The sequence below is a fragment of the Carassius gibelio genome, chromosome B5 (genome assembly GCF_023724105.1).
Source record: "Carassius gibelio isolate Cgi1373 ecotype wild population from Czech Republic chromosome B5, carGib1.2-hapl.c, whole genome shotgun sequence".
NCBI lineage: Eukaryota > Metazoa > Chordata > Actinopteri > Cypriniformes > Cyprinidae > Carassius > Carassius gibelio.
Window position 1 is genome coordinate 19,962,281 of NC_068400.1, and position 21,832 is coordinate 19,984,112.

General features: G+C 37.5%; 1 protein-coding gene across 1 annotated transcript in view; it reads left to right on the plus strand.

The window, feature by feature from the left end:
• LOC127958034 (BDNF/NT-3 growth factors receptor-like) overlaps positions 1 to 21,832 on the plus strand; it is a 33,975-nt gene that overhangs the window by 1,092 nt on the left and 11,051 nt on the right. The window contains exons 2-13 of the mRNA XM_052556814.1: positions 3,508 to 3,582; positions 3,659 to 3,730; positions 3,880 to 3,948; positions 4,042 to 4,187; positions 4,285 to 4,436; positions 5,962 to 6,097; positions 9,485 to 9,799; positions 9,918 to 9,935; positions 11,967 to 11,984; positions 12,103 to 12,128; positions 14,972 to 15,071; positions 21,610 to 21,798. Coding sequence (XP_052412774.1) covers positions 3,508 to 3,582; positions 3,659 to 3,730; positions 3,880 to 3,948; positions 4,042 to 4,187; positions 4,285 to 4,436; positions 5,962 to 6,097; positions 9,485 to 9,799; positions 9,918 to 9,935; positions 11,967 to 11,984; positions 12,103 to 12,128; positions 14,972 to 15,071; positions 21,610 to 21,798 — 1,316 coding nt within the window. The remainder of the gene's footprint in view (positions 1 to 3,507; positions 3,583 to 3,658; positions 3,731 to 3,879; positions 3,949 to 4,041; positions 4,188 to 4,284; positions 4,437 to 5,961; positions 6,098 to 9,484; positions 9,800 to 9,917; positions 9,936 to 11,966; positions 11,985 to 12,102; positions 12,129 to 14,971; positions 15,072 to 21,609; positions 21,799 to 21,832) is intronic.

Genomic DNA, 21,832 nt, shown 5'->3' on the forward strand with positions numbered 1-21,832 from the left:
TGATCTGATCTGCTCGAGAGATGTATCATATCTGATCTGATCTGCTCGAGAGATGTATCAGATCTGATCTGATCTGCTCGAGAGATGTATCATATCTGATCTGATCTGCTCGAGAGATGTATCAGTGTTGATCTGATCTGCTCGAGAGATGTATCAGTGTTGATCTGATCTGCTCGAGAGATGTATCAGGGCTGATCTGATCTGCTCAAGAGATGTATCAGATCCGATCTGCTCGAGAGATGTATCAGATCTGATCTGATCTGCTCGAGAGATGTATCATATCTGATCTGATCTGCTCGAGAGATGTATCAGTGTTGATCTGATCTGCTCGAGAGATGTATCAGATCAGATCTGATCTGCTTGAGAGATGTATCAGATCAGATCTGATCTGCTCGAGAGATGTATCAGGGCTGATCTGATCTGCTCGAGAGATGTATCAGATCCGATCTGTTCGAGAGATATATCAGGGCTGGTCTGATCTGCTCGAGAGATGTATCAGATCTGGGCCGGGTTTCCCGATAATGATTGATCTTAGAGCTTAAGAGCGATTTCTACAAGTAATTTTGCGATCGTTCGTTATTGTTTCACTTGCGTTTCCCAACAATGCACTTAACACAGTTGCACGTAGCTGTGCTTTAAATGCTACTTAGGAGTCGCTGTCCGTTTATCAAGTGCTGAAATGTCACGTTATAGAATGGGTCTTAATTGTAGTACACTATCGTTTATTGACGTTAACCTAATGCTGCGTTCCAGAGAGACAACTTGGATATAATAACTATTACACAATAAAATATTATAGTTTATAATATTATACTTTACATAATAATATATAATATACTCTATATATTTTTTTAATATGTTAGGTAAAAAATGTTCCTGAATGCACTGTAAGTCGCTTTGGATAAAAGCATCTGCTAAATGCATAAATTAATTTAAATTAATTTATTTATACACAGTGTAGAGATTGAGAGTGAGACGTTATTTCAGATCAAATACATAGCTGGTTTTCGTGCACTTCAGCAAGTCATTGACATATTTTTTCCCCCAGCCTTTGAAACATTTCCTACATTACTTATTTTATTCTTTTTTTATTCTTTTTTCAAGTGCTACTAAGTTACAATGCTTTTGGGAAACAGACCATAATATTAAGATCAGTAGTACGATCGTTTTAACTAACTTCTTAGGATTAAGAAACTTTTGGGAAACCCGGCCCTGATCTCATCTGAGAGATGTATCAGTGTTGATCTCATCTGCTCGAGAGATGTATCAGATCTGATCTGATCTGCTCGAGAGATGTATCAGTGTTGATCTGATCTGCTCGAGAGATGTATCAGTGTTGATCTGATCTGCTTGAGAGATGTATCAGATCTGATCTGATCTGCTCGAGAGATGTATCAGATCTGATCTGATCTGCTCGAGAGATGTATCAGTGTTGATCTGATCTGCTCGAGAGATGTATCAGATCTGATCTGATCTGCTCGAGAGATGTAACATATCTGATCTGATCTGCTCGAGAGATGTATCAGTGTTGATCTGATCTGCTCAAGAGATGTATCAGATCTGATCTGATCTGCTCAAGAGATGTATCAGTGTTGATCTGATCTGCTCGAGAGATGTATCAGTGTTGATCTGATCTGCTCGAGAGATGTATCAGATCTGATCTGATCTGCTCGAGAGATGTAACATATCTGATCTGATCTGCTCGAGAGATGTATCAGTGTTGATCCGATCTGCTCGAGAGATGTATCAGATCTGATCTGATCTGCTCAAGAGATGTATCAGTGTTGATCTGATCTGCTCGAGAGATGTATCAGTGTTGATCTGATCTGCTCGAGAGATGTATCAGTGTTGATCTGATCTGCTCGAGAGATGTATCAGATCTGATCTGATCTGCTCGAGAGATGTATCATATCTGATCTGATCTGCTCGAGAGATGTATCATATCTGATCTGATCTGCTCGAGAGATGTATCAGTGTTGATCTGATCTGCTCGAGAGATGTATCAGTGTTGATCTGATCTGCTCGAGAGATGTATCAGTGTTGATCTGATCTGCTCGAGAGATGTATCAGATCTGATCTGATCTGCTCGAGAGATGTATCATATCTGATCTGATCTGCTCGAGAGATGTATCATATCTGATCTGATCTGCTCGAGAGATGTATCAGTGTTGATCTGATCTGCTCGAGAGATGTATCAGTGTTGATCTGATCTGCTCGAGAGATGTATCAGTGTTGATCTGATCTGCTCGAGAGATGTATCAGATCTGATCTGATCTGCTCGAGAGATGTATCAGATCTGATCTCATCTGCTCGAGAGATGTATCAGTGTTGATCTGATCTGCTCGAGAGATGTATCAGTGTTGATCTGATCTGCTCAAGAGATGTATCAGATCTGATCTGATCTGCTCGAGTGCCTGCGCTGACAGACGAGTTGACTTGAGAGACTGTCTTGGTTTTGCTTTTAGGCCTGCCGTGAAGGATACGCTCATAAACTTCTGTTATTAACGAATGAAATTAAGTTTATGCGTACATTGTTACATGAATTGTTGTGTATAGGTTAGTTGGGGAGTAGTCTAACGTGTCTGCAGAGCAATAGGAATCGGTGCCTACGCAAATATGTCACTCCGTTTCCACGACAAAGGTTCAGCGGACCCACTACAGGAATGTGCGTGCTTTGGTGAAATCATGGTTTTGCACGCGCACCTTTATTAACTTGTTTATAAGGTGACAGTTTGTTAAAATAATTTTGTATTACAGGGTGTCTGTTTTAGCCCTCTCTGTAAATACGGTCTGTTTGATACTGACTCAATGCTATTCCATTTTTGGTCTATGTATTCGCATACCAGTGCGGATTGAAAACAACTCGCCTTGATTTTATTTGTTTGGCGCATGCCTAGTTAAATTGTATGTTCAAGTAATATTACTATTACTCTTAATAGAAACCGGTGTAGTACATCGGACTGCTGTGTAAATGTCACAAAAGTTTGTGTTTGACAAGGTACCAAAGTAAAATAATATTATCTGAACTATAGGCAGAATACCGTTTAAAACCAGTTTAATCGATTCCTTTTTATTGAGCAAGAAATTTATAAAAAAATTAATTGACAATAATAACATTCAAATTGTGACTTTTTTATTTATAAAAAATCAGGATAACCACAAAAGGATTACGCAGCACGACTGTTTTCAACATTGATAATAATAATAAAAATACTTCTTGAGCACCAATTTAGTATTAGAATGATTTCTGAAGGATCATGTGACACTGAAGACTAATTACAGCTTCGCCTTCCCAGTAACAAATAAAATGTTAAACTATATGTTATTTTAAACTGCAATAACATTTCACAACATTGATGTTTTTACTAAAATAATTAGTGAGCATAAGAATTCTAGCAAAACATCAGAAAATCTCACTTATCCCAAACTGTGGATGTGTATCACAGTATCGCAATGCTACTGTGTTTATGAATATAATGTGCCTAATCATTCCTTTCAATTCCACAGATACATCTCAAATCAAAAAAGGCTACTTACAATCAGTGAGGACCATATGAAGTTCTACTCAAATCTCAGGAATTTGTGAGTATCTGAAATTGTATAGTTATGCCAAATGTTAATGAAACTTACTTAAGTGAGCATATACTGTCTCACACAGAACAGTGACCAATACTCACCTGACATATGTATCTACGATGGCCTTCTTCAACAACTCCAAACTTCAATATCTGTGAGTCTTTTTTAATACGTTATATTCTTAAATTTAATTAAATTATACAACAAATATTAAGCACATGTGTGATGTTTTCAAACTAATTTCCTATACTGTTATTATTTATTTTTAATTTAATTAAGTATGTTTCTACTCTCTGTCTGTAGGAATCTCAGAGACAATAACTTATCAACACTGTCTTGGAGGGCACTTCGTAATTCAAACTTGTCCACTTTGTAGGATGTTTTTTTATTATTATTAAATAAATGTACAAAACTGTATGTACTATATATCTTTCTGTTCCTGAATTCTGTTTGGGTTTGCTTTAGGTTGCTCTCCGGAAACCCTTTGCAATGTGAATGTAAGAACATCTGGATCAAGGTCTGGTTGGATGACAGTGAGAGAGATTGGCTGCAGTGTCTACTGGAAGGAGGAAGAGCAAAAGCCCTCTCTAGACTCATTCTTCCTTCATGTGGTAATAAAACCCAATGCAATTTTAAGTCGCACAAATTGTGGTAAGATATATTGAAAAAATCATCCTCACAAACATGACAATTCTGTCATTATTTCAGAGTATCCACGTGTCGATGTCATCCCTGCTGTTGTCAGTCAAATGGCAGGAAGTGATGCCACAGTGATGTGTAGTGTGTCAGGAGCCCCGACCCCTGAGCTCTCCTGGAGCTTAAACTCCAGTGATAACCCTCCTCTCTCAACCAGCCATGAGGTAACACTCTGTTTGCCTGTTAGGTATAAAGCTAGTTCAGATTAGCAATCTACTATAGTGCTCTTACTCTTTCTGTAGACAAAATGCAAGTTGAATAGAATATTATTATTAGATATGTATAATGAAGTTTATAAAGTGATGCAATAAAGAATAAAATAAATCCATATGAATCTAGTGGTTTAATCCAAGTTTTCTGAAGAGGCACAATCGCTTCATACAATAAACATATTTAATATATCCTTTTGTTTAAAAATAAACATTGATCAATATTTATCTAGCATTCTACGTTTACTTCTCATTGGACCACATGAGACTTGATTGATGTTCTAGAAGTATGTTTATGTGTAAAAAAATGCTCAAATTTAAAGTTTATAATATAAAGCAATCATGTCTCCTCAGAAGTTTATTAACTGCTTAATAATAGTATTGGATTAAACTGCTTGATTCATTGTAATATTTTTATAAACGTTGTCAATCATGAAAGTTTTGGTTAAATGCAGTTTCAAATGAGGGACAGAAATCTTTCAGGTTTCATAAAAAATAAGTTGTGTTTCAAAGATAAAAAGAAAGTTCTAGGTTTAGAAGGACGTGAAAGTGAGTGACTGTTGGCAGAATGTTTAGTTCCTCTATTTTGACTTTTGATCAATCTTGAAAAATACTTTTTTTATCGAATTAAAATATAAAATCCATAATTAAATTTTGTTTATAAAAAAAAAAACACACAAAATTTAGCATTCTTATTTCAAATGTAACAACTGGACATACTCATGCAATGCAATTATGATAGTATTTAAAGATTGAATTTAAAGCCAAGTCTCTTGAGCTTTAGCATCAGATCTAATATTCCTTGTAGACACATAGCATAGTGAGATCTTTCACAAAATCATAAGTAAACCTAAGATGTAATACTAGATGTAAAACAGTCTTTTAACAGACTATGAGCCCTATTTACTCTATTAAGCCTATACATATCTGCCTTCCTCACATCAGTTATAACCTCTCCTCCTTATGCCAGTTTTACACATTTAGGACACTTAAACACTTAATCTCTGTAGCATCCTATAATGTGCTTTCAAATATCATGATTGATCACAGTGCTGAAACCACAGATGCTTGATTCTAGCCCTTAAAAGCTTTGTGTTTCCATTAATATTTAAAATGCTCACTATACTACTTATGTTAAAGGATCCTTCACCCATGGTGAAAACAACAGCCTGTATGACAGATTAAATACATTGAAGTGTAGAATGAGAACTTGGATTATTTAGCTCCAGTTAATACCGCAATTTAAGAAAAATAATACATTTGGCTGTAACAAATTGGAGTATTTTTTGTTAAGTTGATCCAAAGTATAATTTTCTTTTCTTTTTTTTCATTGTGCTAGAATATTAGAAACACTTGTGTGTGAGCTCTTTTGACTTTGGTCAGCAGGCAACCACAAACCCAGAATACCCTGTAAACCACAAAGCGCATGAATGGCAAATGTTTAAAATATGTTTAAACAGTTGTGGTTTCTTTCTCACAGATTTCTCATACAATGGAGCTGCAGTCTATTCTGACTCTGAGTGGCCTTTCACCTGATGACAATGGCAGAGAGCTCACCTGTAGTGCCGAGAACATTGTGGGCCAGACTGAGGCTTCAGTCCTTCTCAATATTCTTTGTAAGAACTCACATTGTGTTGCTTGTATTTGCTTTGCATTGCTTTGACAGAATAAGCCCCAAGTTAAGGTTTGTTTCAGTCCTCTGTGACAGAAGGCCTTGAGCTCAAATGGTGGGTCATGACCAGTGGTGGACAAAGTACACAAGTCTTGTATTTGTTAAAGATACCCTGATGAAATATTACGCCATACGTATACACTTATAAATGCATAAGTACTTCTTTTGAATGTCGTCTTGAGTAAGAGTACTGAACTGGAAGAACTACATATTATTATCATTATACATTTTTTTGCAATTTAATGTGTTTCATCCTCACACTCAAAAAAACTATTTTAAGAGAGAGGGGTCTAATGTCCCAGTCATTCAGATATAATGACATTATTATAAATTATTAGTAGTCAGCACACTGGAGGACCATAATAACCTTGGTTCTTGGCTTATTTTGAGTCGCATAAAACCAGTACAGTGATTTGTTAACTTTTTAGACTTGCTCAGACCAGATCATTAAATCAGAGTTAATTGATTGCAAATTGCAAAAATTGCAAATGAAATAGCAAATTGTGAACTCATTTAATGATTCGACATATATATATATTATGTCGAATCATTGAATGATTGAATGATATATCATTATATGATATATATACGTTATATGATATATTTGATATATCATTGAATGATATATATACACACATAAGTACTAAGAGTAAAATTATTTGCTACTATCCACCACTGATCGCACAACCCACCCCACAAAATCAGTAGGGCATTAAAGGCTGTGTATCCAATGAATCTTACTGTATTTTAGTGCAAATCTATCTGTCACTTGAGAGTAGCAGTTCAAATTTGGCTGATTCCAACAAGGAGAGGTAGTGTGACATCCTCATCTTTAAATGCAATGGATGATGACTTATCAAGGTGAAACAGCTAAAAACTTCTATTATAGAGGATTTATTTCATGTATCGCAGTTTATCAACTTATAAAAGTCAAAACATTACTCCCTTAAGACCACGTTACATTTTCAGATAAACACTTAAAAGTCAGCCAGTTTCTTCAATAGTTCCATAAAAAAGTAATAATGTAACATAATTAGATACTTTTTTAATGAGTTATGCAATAGTGTAACAGGTTACTTGGTAAGCTCCCCCAACACAGTAGATGACCATGTATTAGGATGTATGTGTTCCCATGCTTAGGATAATGCTATTGTTAGGTTACTGAATAACAAATCTGGTTTGTATTTTCCAACATTATCATGAAAATATAGAATTCTACTCTCAATACTGCAACAAACAATATTATTTTTGAATGTAGGTTTTCATCAGAGCTAATAATGACTTTGTTTCCACATTGTAGAATAATAGTGAAGTCATCAAAACTTAAAAATAATACAGGCGGTGGCATTGGTATTGTGTAGTGAAAAATGTTAAATCTTGTATTTGACCTTGTAAGTCGCCACCCTTTGCCCTTTACAGGGGTACTGTTTACAGCTCTGCACACTTTGGGCTTCCAGCAACAAACTCATGAGGTGCATCCTAATTTTATGTATCCTAAACACTTGTTGCCTGTCTTTCTTTCACAATCTATTTCAATACATCAATAATAAAAAAAAAAAAGATAATTATAGTTTTGAAGATGAATTGATATGTTGGCATGGAAAATTGATTCATACAAGCTGAGTATGTCCAAACTTTGAATGGTACTGTAAGTAAAACTCATTGAACCTCCAATAATTTCTCCATGAAGTACTATATCAGTGGTGGAATGTGTCTGTTCATCAAAAGTGTAGTTGACTTCCTAGAATTTAAAATAATGATTAATGTCATTAAGCAGTCACATCAGAAACTTTGTTAATATTACCATCATTTCTCTTTGATTTGGAAGCTTGTTGTCTACCAAGTATATTTTTACATTTTGACAAAATAATAGGATTTCAGACTGAATAGGATGCTGTTGGTCATTTTACATGAATGCTTAGAGATTCGATGGGTTCCTTTTAGAGAATGCTTGGTTGAACTATTGGATGGTTTTTAAGAGTTCAAGATACATTTGAGAATGTGCCAAATGCTTAAGATTCAGGAAGTTACCCCTCAAGCTATCACATTAGTCTACTGGGCCCGACAAAACTCACATTGTTGCATAACACTGCTTGAAAAACCTTTCCCACTAAATAGCAAGCTTTGAGCCTTGTAGAATTTACCCGTTTTATTTTGTGTGTTTTTATAGATATTTGTGTATATATAGTTAAAGAGTAGTTAACATAGTAAGGAAAAATAATTAAGTTGAGGATTTGGTGAGAATCAATGAAGATCATTTACTCACCCTCGTGTCATTCCAAACCCATTTTTTCTGTCTTCCCTGGAACACAAAAGCACATTTTTAGCACAAATTCCAAACTGCTCTTTTTTTTTTTTCTCAATATTAATTGAGATTTTTTTTTTCTCAATTAATATTCAGCACTTTCAGTCCGCAAGGATGCAATAAACTGTGCTCATTAAAAAGTGTCAATAAAGACTTTTACATTGTAAAAAATAATAATAATAATCTAGGCCTATTTCAAATAAATGGTTCTTTTGAACTTTACTGAAAAAAATCCAAAAATTTTTAAGCAGCAAAACTATTTTCATATAAAAGGAAATCAGTGTTTTACATTCATTTATAAAATATTTGACAACGTGACAAACCTTGCGTCAGAAGAATATATATATTTTTTTTTAATCTTATGAGCCCTAAACTTTTGAATGGTTAACAGGCTGAAAAGCTTCATCAAATATCTTAAATGTCTTGAAGCTGTATGATTCATGCTTGCACAAATTCAAACTTGGCACATGGCAAAGGCCATGAGAATCAATGTGAGAAACAGTGACTTTTGTCTTCAGTGATATTAAACATGGCTCAAAGCATCATGAGGAGCAGCTTGGAAATTTTGCTGGAAAATCATATGACTTTGAACAATAAGAAGCAATCTATTCCTTTAACACAACAGTCTCTTTTTTATATATATGTGCATCTTTTTTATATATATGTGCATAACATTTCTGTATGTTTCATTTCCACCAGTCAGCAACAAATCAGTTAACCTTTGTTGAAATCCTTTTATCCATTTGCTTTTGGTTATGCATTGCATCTTTCTTCATGCTGTGTTGTAATATTACAGTAAGCCTCTTCATTTCTTATCATTCTCTCATATTTCTCACCCTAGAATCCCTGTTCACTGCCCCTTCATCCCATGTGCTGTCGGACACTTTCCTTTCGTCAAACTACAGCAGAATTTTCCATGTTCCTCTTGTTTACTCCTTTGGTACATCCTGTTATTACACTTCTTCTCCTCCTCCCCTCTTTCCTTCTCTCTCGTTCCTCTGTCCCTTCTTCTTTCTCCTGGGTCAGTTCCCCCTAGTATCGTGCAGCTGTACCAGCCTGTGAGAAACCAGGACTGGTGCATCCCTTTCACTGTGACGGGCAACCCAAGGCCTGATCTGCACTGGTACCACGAGGGAAAGCTGCTGGAGGAGCAGCAGTTCATCAGGACTGAAATCCATGAAATCACGGATACAGAGTACCACGGCTGCCTGCAACTGGACATTCCCACTCATATCCATAACGGCATTTACACGCTGGTGGCTAGCAATGAGTTCGGAGAGGACAGGGCAAACGTGTCGGCACACTTCATGCACACACCTGATGTGGACCACTCAGGGACAGGTGGGCTTGTGTTTCCTTGCATCACTTAAAAATGTATGTTTTATTTGATTTATTATTATAAATAATGCAGCCTGTTTATGTGTACAATCAAACATCTGTCATATTTTTGTTTCCACAGAGGGAGTGTTCTATTATGGTGAGTTATCGTGTAAAACAATATTTTAATTAAAGCAAGTAAAGTTTTAATTATAACGTAATGTTAGTTGGATTAAATTTGACCCTAAAATTTAACCTTGTATTCAAAAGAAAAAGAACAAAGAAGTCCATTTTAGGACCTTTTAACATTGTGACAGTATTTATTAAAAAATTAAGCACACTTTCCCCACAAAATACAATTTTCTTTCTTTCTTTCTTTCTTTCTTTCTTTCTTTCTTTCTTTCTTTCTTTCTTTCTTTCTTTCTTTCTTTCCTATTTACTATATTGTGAAAACCTCTTGTTCTTAATTTCAAACTGAAAATCATCCTGTTTGGATACAATTATTTATTTTAAATCGTTATTGGAAATAATGGTTAGTACAAAGACTATTAGATATTATACTATTAATTCGTGTAATTTGCATCTTAAACTGCTTACACACATTTTCAAAACTTTGCCCCTTGTTTTTTCAAAACTTTACACACTCATCCAAGAATTGCACAAGCAAAATGCAAAATGACTCACATCTCTTGCAAAATTAAGCACTGTATTCAAAATATCTCAATCACATTTAAAAAGCAAGCATTTGCAAACACCTGTGCCATAAAATTAATTCATGTTAGATTTTTGTGTGTTACATACAGATTGTTGTTCATCTTATGAAATTGAAAACCGAGTCCAATGGTTTTGCAGATTTGGTGTGTGGTTCTGGTGTTTGAGTGTCAGGATTCAGTAATTGTGACAAGTACAAATTTTGTGTGTAAGCAGGTTAAATAAACTTAGTGGACTATTTCCATTGGGGGGTGGGTTGTTTAATTTCAATGAAAATAATTGCACAATGCACAAAAACTTTATACTTATATTCTTTATGCAAAATATAATTCCTTATGATAATGAGGTGAAATATGACCAGTTTTCATGAGATTCACCCAGCTGCTCATTGTTATTCATATGTGTGTGTGTGTGTGTGTGTGTGTGTGTGTGTGTGTGTGTGTGTGTGTGTATATATATATATATATATATATATATATATATATATATATATATATATATATATGTATATATATATATATATATGTATATATATGTATATATATATATATATGTATATATATATATATATATGTATATATATGTATATATATATATATATATATAAATTGTGAAAATATATTGTTTTCTGGCTGTTCAAAGTATTTTCTGAATTATGGAGTGACAAAAAAAGATAACCAGAATTCCCTCTGTAAAATCATTTGACTCTAATATGTGAAAAAAATTAAACAAAAAATTTGAAACTGACTTCATCTAGTGTTCAGATTTTTGCACTACAAATTTATGCAAATTAGCACATATTTCATAAAATAATGCCTCATTTGCATATTTAAACATAACATTTTTGAAAACTTATAATACAAAAAATCTTTGCAATAATCAAGGTAATCAATCAACTGGGTAAGTAAGGTGATAACTATTAGTTATTTTTTTTTCCCTATTCACCTGCAGTGTCTCGCCTTAAAGCACTGGCAATGACTATACTTTTTTTTGCTTAGAATTCAACATGGAAATCATTTTAGTTTTTTATTGCCATTGATTGTTTTGAAATTCAAATGCTACTTACATGCCTGTGTTTTTATTTCTGTAATAAATATGGCTTTCAAGCCAACAGTTAATTTGGAGGATATTGATGGTTTATTGCAGGTATGTTGTTTACATGAGAAAATCTGTGTTACAAGTTAAACAAAAATTCCAATAAACAATCATATTTTGAATTTAAATAGTTTCTTTGTCTTGAGTTTACATTAATTATTTACATTTTACATTTACATATCCAAAAAGTTTCAGTCTTTTATTTGCGATTAATCGCGATTAATCGCGATTAATTTTAAAAAATTGTGCGATTAATTAGTTAATTTTTTTTAATCGATTGACAGCACTAATATATATATATATATATAGTGATGTTTATAGAATGTTATATATTACTAGATAATCCTTTTTTTATTTTTCTTTCCATTTAAATGATGTAACACAGAAACAACATTTAGTCCAGGTAAGTCTGTTCCTCCCTTTATTACTCAAGTATCACATGAATTTCTTCAAGCCTTCAGGCTTTTATAGTTTTGAACTGCAGTCCTTAAAATAGTGTAATTTGTTTCATTTCTTTTAAGAAACCCCACTGGAGGACAAAGTTGCGGTATGTTTTTGTATAGTGCTATTAAAGGAAAATTTCAGGTTAAATACCTATTAAGTTTTATTGACAGCATCTGTGGACTGCTGTTGATTACCATAGAAAATGATCCGGTTACTGAGGTAACCTTGGTTCTTTGAGATAAGGGAATGAGCGTTGCATTATGGGTTATCATTCTGTTTATCCTGTTACTGCAGCCTGATTTGTTAATGTTTGTGTAACTGCACAAACCAATGGCGCTTTAGCCCGCCAGAAAGGCTCAAATCTAGATTTACCATCTAAAGAAAAAATGGAATGCAGCGTCTTTAACCCTCTGCACGCAAGCGCGTTCACTTTCACTTACTTTTATTTGTATACACTGACAATGACCACAAAACATTGTGCTTTTGCACAATAAACAAAACAAACATGGTGCACTTTCTGCCATCTAGTTCTCCGTGAGCAACTTTCTCACAAACTCAGCTGATATTTGACACAGAGACGTGAGAAATATGTTTATAGAAAGCTGAACGAATTAAAATCAAAAACAAATATTTTTCTGATTATGTTATCCATATAAAACTAAAGCCTAACTAAACCGTCTTTTTAGGCAACAGCCAGACATGGGTGTCATGTAGGCTAATAAAATATGTTTAATGGGACTAAAACATTAGAAATGTATAATTAGGCTCAATAACATTTCCTTTCCACAGTTATTCAAACAGCAAATAAATTATAGCTATTGTTATATAGAAATTAACTGACATTATCACTAACTTCAGAGGCGTCGTGTCCATTCAAAGGATTTTTCAGATTTCTGAGCCAAATGGATTTTTAATGCAGCTTCCAAAAGACAAAAATAGCAAAAGACAAAAATTGTAATTTATTCTTACCTACATAGAGTGTGTTATTTTTACATAAACCTGTATGGATTTTACTAGTTGGGCTTTTCTTGCCAAATACATTTCTTGCTGAAATGTATTGTTTAACTTTTCTTTAGCTTTTTTGTTATTCAGATAAATTGTTATTCAAAGTATGTTCTATTTGTTAACCAAAGAAGGCTATATTTTTATAAAAAATTTAAGTATTACAGTTTTAAAGCTAAAAGTCTAAACTATTCTATGTTTGACTCAAATTGAAAGAATAAAGAGTTAAATTTTTAAGATGTAGCCTAATTAGAGATTTGAATAATTAAGTTACTTATTGAGTAAATTAGTAATTTAAATACAATATTAATGATGTAATTAGTAATTAATTACTTTTTGAAAGTAACTTACCCAACACTGAGAGCTGCTCAGACTCTCTGACTGACTTAGAGCACTCAATGTAAACGCCCGGACCAGGCACAATAAATTCTGACCCTGTTCACCCTCCACAGCTCATCGTGTGAAAGTGGGAAACTGGCATGTGTGATTACAGGGAGAGGAATTTTGCTCTTTATAGTATGTGGCACAAGCTGGTTTTGCATTTGCACCTGCAATGTCTTTTGTGCCTCAATGAAGCGCTCTGTGATACTATCCACAGCCAGGGCAAAGAGTACTTTGGGAGAGACAGGGGAGTCCAGGAAGGCCATTTTCTCAGTGTCCCTGATCTCCATGAAGTTTAGCCACAGGTGGTGTCTAGCACCACTAAGTTGGCCATGCCCAAAGCCTGCGCCGTCACCTTCGTGGCATGCAGAGCCAGATCGGTCACTGTGTGCAGCTTTCTGAAGGTGCTGATCTCTGCCAGACTCATCCATGCCACTGAGAAGTTTGGCTTGAAATACTTGGACAACAGACATTGAGCCAGCCTGGCCAGCCATTGCATACGCCTTGTTGGCTAGAGCTGACATCAGATCAGCTTGAACAGACTTGAGCCCTTGGGTCGACACAGCCACTTTGAGAGGGGAGAGCTTACTTTACCCCTTTTCTTCAGCGCCATCTATGGTGGTGAGCGCAGCTGTAGTGGAAGGGTTAACACATGCTGAGTATCGTGCCCATCATATTTTATTGAGCTTGTCATGAGCTGCAGGCAGAAAAGGAGCTGGCCGCTGTAAGGTAAAAGGCTGATGGTGTCCCTTTAAGAACCACACGTTGAGGTGGCCGGGGATGAGCTCTTCCATGACTGTCCAATCCTTCCTGAGGACATGGATCAGCTCTGAGTCTACGCTGGGGTGAGCAGACTGAGATAGAGCAGGGGCTGCAGTCTCTTTTCTGGCCACTCCAGTATATAGAGTCATCAACGATCAGCTCCTCTTCAGAAGTACCAAAAGTGCCCATCAGCGTCTTGCAAGGGGTCCTTGCAGGCACCGCATTCAAGGAGAGACATTTGCAACAATGCCGCTGGAAAATTGCTCTGGAAATGCTCTTAATTTGCCAGATGGACATATGGGAATGTCTTAAATACTTAACTGACTTAAATAGAGGTCAGCTCCGCCCTTTCTGGTGGTCTAAAGCACCATTGGTTTATGCAGTTACACAAACTATTTTTATAGGAATAGGAACTATTTTGACCCATCCATCAGTTTGTACTTGCAACGAAAGTCTATGGGGCCAGCATTCTACAGAATGGGACTACCTTTCTGGATGGAAGAATTTTGCCCCATATACTTTATTATTTATTATTCTTTATATACAAACAGAGAGACTAGACACATTTAATTTCTGTAGTAACTGACAGCAGGCTGCAGATATTATTGACAGAGTTTAACATATATTCACCAAGGATATTCTGCTTATTGTTTGATTTATTATTGGAGAATTTACATTTGTGATAATATCATTAAAGCAAGAAATTTCAATTTGTAAATGACTTTTTTATATACAATCAATTTAAACCCAGCCCAGACTGGCTTGCTTCAGTAAGATCTACTGTACCTTTATATATTCTAGGTTTATATAGTGGTTGGAATAGCTGGGGTTGCTTTAACTGGATGTATCCTGATGTTAGTTTTCCTCAAGTATGGCAGAAGCTCCAAGTTTGGTATGAAAGGTGAGTGCACCAATTTATCTTTTCAATTCTGCTGTTTTTTTTTTTTTTAAAGGTCCCCTTCTTCGTGATCCCATGTTTTAAACTTTAGTCAGTGTGTAATGTTGTTGTTAGAGTATAAATAATATCTGTAAAATTCTAAAGCTCAAAGTTCAATGCCAAGCGAGATATTTTATTTAACAGAATTCGCCTACAAAAAAAACTACCCGTTTGGACTACACCCCTCTAGTTCCTGCAGTAATGACATCACTAAAACAGTTTATTTGACTATCCTCCGCCCACAGGAATACACAAACAGGGTGGCGTGGTCTTGTTGCGCTCCGACAGAGAAGAGGAAGAGTTGCATTTGTGTTTGTCGCCATGTCGTCGAAACGCTGTTATTTTCACCTTTGGAGTCCAATCATCTTTGTTTGGGCTTCCCATGGACGCTGTATTTTGAGACTAATGGTTATAATTTATGTTTAACTCGGTTCCCGAAAATTATAATCCACATGTAAAACTATGTGCAGCACATTTTGCTGAGGACAGCTTCCTCGATCTCAATCAGTTTAATGCCGGATTCGCACAAAGATTATTTTTGAAAGATGGAGCAGTTCCCTCTTTGTCTGGAGAAGGTGTTGTTTCTGGACCACAACCGGTAATTGTATTTTATTATTTAAGTTGGTGCGTTTAACAGTTTCTGTAACTTATTACTCAAAGGGCAATGCTGTTTAGCTTTGTTTTATTAGATGTTAGGGCTGTGCAAAAAAACGAATGCGATTTTCATGCGCATCTCGTCAGTAAAAACGCTCCTGTGATTATAAGTACATCTCCAGCACATGCTCCTGCCCACTTGGTTCTCAAATCTAGCCAACAATCGCGTTTCCAGCATTGTAGGCAGCCTGCGCTCAGCTGCTGTCGAATCACAACACAGGAACCGCTGGTCCAATCAGAACTCGTTACGTATTTCTGAAGGAGGGACTTTATAGAACAAGAAAGTCATCAGCCCGTTTTTATGAAAGTGAAAACAGCGGTAAACAGATATGTGAATTGTGTGAAAAATACTGTTTTTTTAACACGCTAAACATGAACACATGTTATATTGCACACTGTAAACACAATAAAGCTTAAAAAAAGTGCGTAAAACTGAACCTTTAGTCATTATAACATATCTCTTAATACACATACCTGGTTATTCCATATACATTTTTAAGGCAACATATCATAAAAATATAACTTTTTAAATGTTTAAGTGCTATAATTAGGTCCCGGTGCATCTGCCAACCGTGAAAATGTAAAAAAAAAAAAAAAAACCACAATCCTGTAAATTTTTCGATTAGCATCTCTCTTTAAGCTTATAAAAAAAAACAAGCCTCTCAGATTTCACTCCCTCAATGATTTAGAAAGGGGGTTTTATTATAATATTCCCGCCCCTTAATCTGAACATTTACAGCCACAGCACTGCCATTGTATTTGTTTTTGTGAGCGTCAACGATGTATATCAGATCTAACGCCATAGCAAAAGTTTTGGCAAAGCATGCTAATTATTCTGTCTTTGGCTGCACTGAAGAGCAAATAACACTATTTAGAAATCCCACCCTCAGATGAGACAAGAGAGCAATATATTTATAGATTTATTCATTGTATATTAGGCTGCTGCTATACAGATTTAATATATAGTAAACATACAATTTATTTCATTTACCTTCACAGACATTACCAACTGTTTTTGTAACTTGTGTATTTTTAAGTGTTTTTAAGCTATAAAACATGAAAGAGAACTTAGTTTAGCACTCAAATGTTGTATGACAGCCGCTTTCTTTGAGCAGGCTTCGGATGTGTGCGCTCTGAGAAGTTTCTGCTGATATGTTTCAGAATGCATGATTTCAGCAAGATAGACATGATAATCAAAACCAAACAGATGGGTTTTTTTTGTTTTTGTTTTTATCACAGTATCTGCGGTATCAGATGTAAAGGCACAGCCTATTCCGGAAAAGGGAAAGGAAAAGTGCAGCAGCTAATTTACATTTAAAGAGACATGCGAGAAACCAGTGTGTCTCTGCTTCCACTCATAGGCATTTTCAAAATTATATAATAAATTATCTGTGGGGTATTTTGAGCTGAAACTTCAAATAAACTTTCTGGGGACACCTGAGACTTATATTACCTGTTGTAAACAGGTGCATGGGTCTCCTTTAAAGGGCCATGAAACCCCAGACTACTTTTTGTGAAATTTTAGCAGAGGTGTTTTTGTTGCTCATCATAGAAGACTATGTTAGCATCCAATAGTTTTAACTGTTTTTTTTTTTTTTTTTTTTTTTTTTTTAGATTTTCATCTTCCTGGTTTAAAATCTACATTGTGTTGACATTGTTACATTGTTTTTGCTTTATAATAAGAGTTCAGCACAAATGTGATTTGTTCACTTGGTGAGCATAACTGTTTTTACAGCTCTGTGATACAACCCATCAAAAGTATGGCGTCAATTCAATGACAATATTATCCGATTGCACAACTGATGCTGGCGCACGTGCTAAATGGCTTCCGCGAGAGGAAAACTAAATCGGACGCGAGGAAACGGGAGCCCGCAAGCTCATTTCAAACTCTCGCCAGTGTGACAGCCTTTTCTTGGATACAGGCCTTTTGTGCATCCTCCGAAGCAAACAAATAGCTGCTACGAGAGCTTAAACTCTCTACAGTGCTCTGTATAAATGTACACCAAACATACAGGGCACAGCAAAAGTGTATTAAGCAGCTCCAGCCCGGCCAGTGTTTCGAGATGGAAAGCACAGGGGGCTGCCAGCACTTCCTCCAGTTCTGGGAACCACAACAGATTAGGCCTTTTCAGTGCCCCTTACAGAACAGATTTCCTTTCCTCTCTGATTTTGCAAAGCATGTGAGGCAGAAGTTTCACTGGAGGGAGATAATATTGCATACTTTCGCCACCTTAAAAACTTCACTGAAGAAAAGCATACTTACCGTCTTTTCCGGACTATAAGTCACACTTTTTTTCATAGTTTGGCTGGTCCTGCGACTTATAGTCAGGTGCGACTTATCAAAATTAATTTGACATGTACCAAGAGAAATGAACTAAGAGAAACGAACCAAGAGAAAGCATTACCGTCGTACAGCCGTGAGAGGGCGCTCTATGCTGCTCAGTGCTCTTGTAGACTACACTAAGCAGCATAGAGTGCCCTCTCACGGCTGTAGATGGTAATGTTTTCTCTTGGTTCTCGGTTAGAAATAAATGCGACTTACAGTCCAGTGTGACTTATATGTGTTTTTTTCCTCAACATGACATATTTTTGGACTGATGCGACTTATACTCAGGTGCAGACTTATAGTCCGAAAAATACGGTACATAATTTCAGCCAGCTATGAGCTAATGCATCTACTCCCAGGGGAGAGGGTGTCAGTGAATAAAATAGCAGGCAGTGAGTGTTCTCCAAAACATATTGCCTTTAAAGGCGGCTACAAGCTTACGCCCCTTGGTGATTTATAGATGCTACGTTTGTCATGCTGTCTGTCCTGATGAGGGTGTGGGTCCTGAACGTGAGGGTGGATAATGTCCAGGAGAAAGCACTAGATGTATACCACAAAGCTCCAGACATGTGCCACAACTTCTACGTTTCTGGCACTGAGGAGGAGTGTGAACCTTCCTGAGCATGGCAGGAATTGGCTAATAACCTTTAATTGTGAACATCTCTACCGCTGCTCCGAAGAGACCTGAGGGATTCGCAGGAGCATCCAGAAGGGCCTTTTTTTCAGAGTCCTTTAACTTGGTCAGAGTAAGCCAGAGGTGACGATCTGTCATGCTGTCACTCTGAGGGCTAGATCCGTAGCGTGTCAGAGCTTTTTGACCACTTCAGGGCCGGGCCCATCCAAATCCAGAGACTTGAGCAGCTTGGCCTGATACACCTGGAGTATCGCCATCACGTTCAGTGCTGAAGCTGCTTGGCCCGCTGCAGAGAAATCCTTACCAACAAAGTTTGTAGTGGCGCAGCAAGTTTTAGAGGGAAATTACGCATTATTTCTCACTCTTCAGTTCACCGCGGCTGAAGGACAGAGATAGGCAGTGACGGCTTTGGCGAGGGTGGGGGTTGGGGGGGGGGGGGTTTGGGGGTGTTTAACATACTCCACTTGGTCAGTGCTATCCACAGGAGACAGGAGAGAGGATCCCAGGTTGTGCACTGGCAGTGCAGTGTAATCCAGTGGGCTGTTAGACCACTCCTCTGTCACAGATGCTGTCACTGAAATGAAATCATTCTCCTATTCAGCACCCACCCTGCCACTGAAGGACACAACATCTTGAATGGGGGATGGGTGGAGAACATTGGTCACTAAGCACACTGGAAGGGGACCTGCAGCGTGTGGGCACTGAGCCTGCGCAGGTTGTCACCTGACCCTGACAGATCCGCATCAGAAGCTCGCTTCACTTTCCTCCTTGGCTCAAAAGAGGCTGCAGATGTAGAGCATGGCAGGGCTAGTAGGGCGAGTTCATCGCCTTGGACTATGGCTACACAGAGTTTGAGAGTCCAGAGGCTCATATCTCCACAGTGGGGGCAGTCTGACCCCCCCCAACCACCGATTCTGTGTGGGCGTGACCCAGGCAGCAGACGCACGACTTGTGGCCATCAGAGAGTTGAACTGGCTCTACACAGGAGAGCCAATTGCGAGTCATCCTTGTTTACCAAGCTCAACGGTACACAGCAGGGGAAGAGAAGGTGTGGCCACTGCAGCATGTAGATCACGGTGAGTAGTCTTGTTGATAGGCTTCTTGCTTCACATAGAAGATTGGCTGAAGATCTCACTGCCGGCTCTTGTTCACACCGAACAGCAGAAAAAGAGCATGTGGTCTTCCCGGCAGGAATTGGCTAATAGCCTTCGGCTGTGAACATCTGTACCTTAGGTCTCTACCTTGCTCTGATTTTGAGGTGATTATTGTATGTTTTTCGACTACTGCACTGCATAGTGGAACATTCAAAACATAAACATGACAATTGCATTCGCCACCCACAACAGGCAGGGGAGCATGGTGAACACACAGTGAAGTGAGCAGTCTTCGGCTCTGGGTGTAGATTTCCTCCTCCGAGATGCAGCATCATGAACGCAGCTTTGATTTCTGGTGCCGGTGGCCGTCTCTGCCAGCTTCGGCCAAGGCTGTCTTGGTCTCACCGCTGGCTCATGTTCACGCCGAACAGCAGCAGAAGAGGCGTGCTGTCTTCCCTCGTGGTGCTGAGGAGGAGTGGCAACCTTCCTGCGCATTTTGGCAGGAATTGGCTAATAGCCTTAGACTGTGAATTTCCCTATTGCTGCTCCGAAGAGACCTGAGGGATTCACAGGAACACCCGGAAGCGCCTTTTTTTCAGAGTTTTTAACTCAGTCAGAGTAAGCCACAAGTGAAGATCTGTTGTGCTGTCATGAGCTGTCAGCTTGGTCGCTCTGAAGTCCAGATCCGTAGCGCATCATAGCTCTTTTAAAACTGCAGGGTCAGGCCTGTCCTAATCCAGAGACTTGAACAGCTTGGCCTGAGACATCTGGAGTATCGCCATCACGTGCAGGGCTGAAGTTGCTTTGGCCACCACTGAGAAAGCCTTGCCGACGAAGTTTGCAGTGGCGGAGCAAGGTTTAGAGGGGAGAAATGTGTTGTTTCTCACTCTCAAGTTCACCGCGACATCTTGCCTCTTGCAGGAGGTTGGCTTAAGGAAAAGATTCTGAATGGATGAAGTACAAGCGCTACTTCATATAGCGTAGGAGCCCCTCATATTTTGCGTGATTGAACACCACTGGCCAGTTTCACTGGGATGATTCAGTACGGCTTCAGTAGTATTTGGAGAAAAGGGTAATTCCCATAGCAATGTAGAGTGACCAAATCGAAAGGGAACCAATATCTTTACCACTCCAAAGGCGGCACCTAGTGGCAAAGAAGGAATTTGCATTTTCATTCAGACCAACCTGAAAAGACCAACAAGTGGGTGGGCAATATGCTGATGTTTCATGTTGAGGTCAACACAAAATGGCTTGGGATTCGTTTTAAAAATGACTCGTTTCAATTATTCAGTGTCAGCTCAGATTTAAAACTTTGCAGGATGTTTTCATCCACTTAGAGATGCGTTGCACATTGCATGAAAGGTCATTTTCAAAAATCCATAATATGGGCACTTTAAACATTGTTTTAGAATGTCTGTCTGTTACAAGTCTGTCTCCATTCTGATAAGGAACACCTAAATTTCACAACTGAATTGGTTGCCGTTGAAAATAATAAATGAATAAAAATCAAATCAAATAATTACTTTTTTTTTTCATTTGTTTCACTGAGAAATGTCAAACTACGTTAAGTAAAGTCAGGTAACATCATATAATACTGTAACATATCACATACAAATACAGAATATTATGAATTTGAATTTTTCTAAATTCAACCTTTTAAACAAACGTTATGGTTATTGTTTTCTCTCTCATAATAATGCTTTTTCAACACATGATGTATGTTAATGTGTATTGAGAATGTACATTTTTATTAGTTCTTTGGATTATTGTATTGTCTGATTTTTTTCTGACCAGGCTCTTCATCTGTAATCAGTAATGACGACGACTCAGCCAGCCCGCTTCACCACGTTTCCAATGGCAACAACACGCCATCATCATCAGAGATGGGCCAAGATGCCGTTATCATCGGAATGACAAAGATTCCAGTCATCGAGAACCCCCAGTACTTCCGCAACCCTGGCAGCATGATGAAATCGGACACTCGTGAGTTGCCGTGGCATGCTGGGCTGTCAGCGGC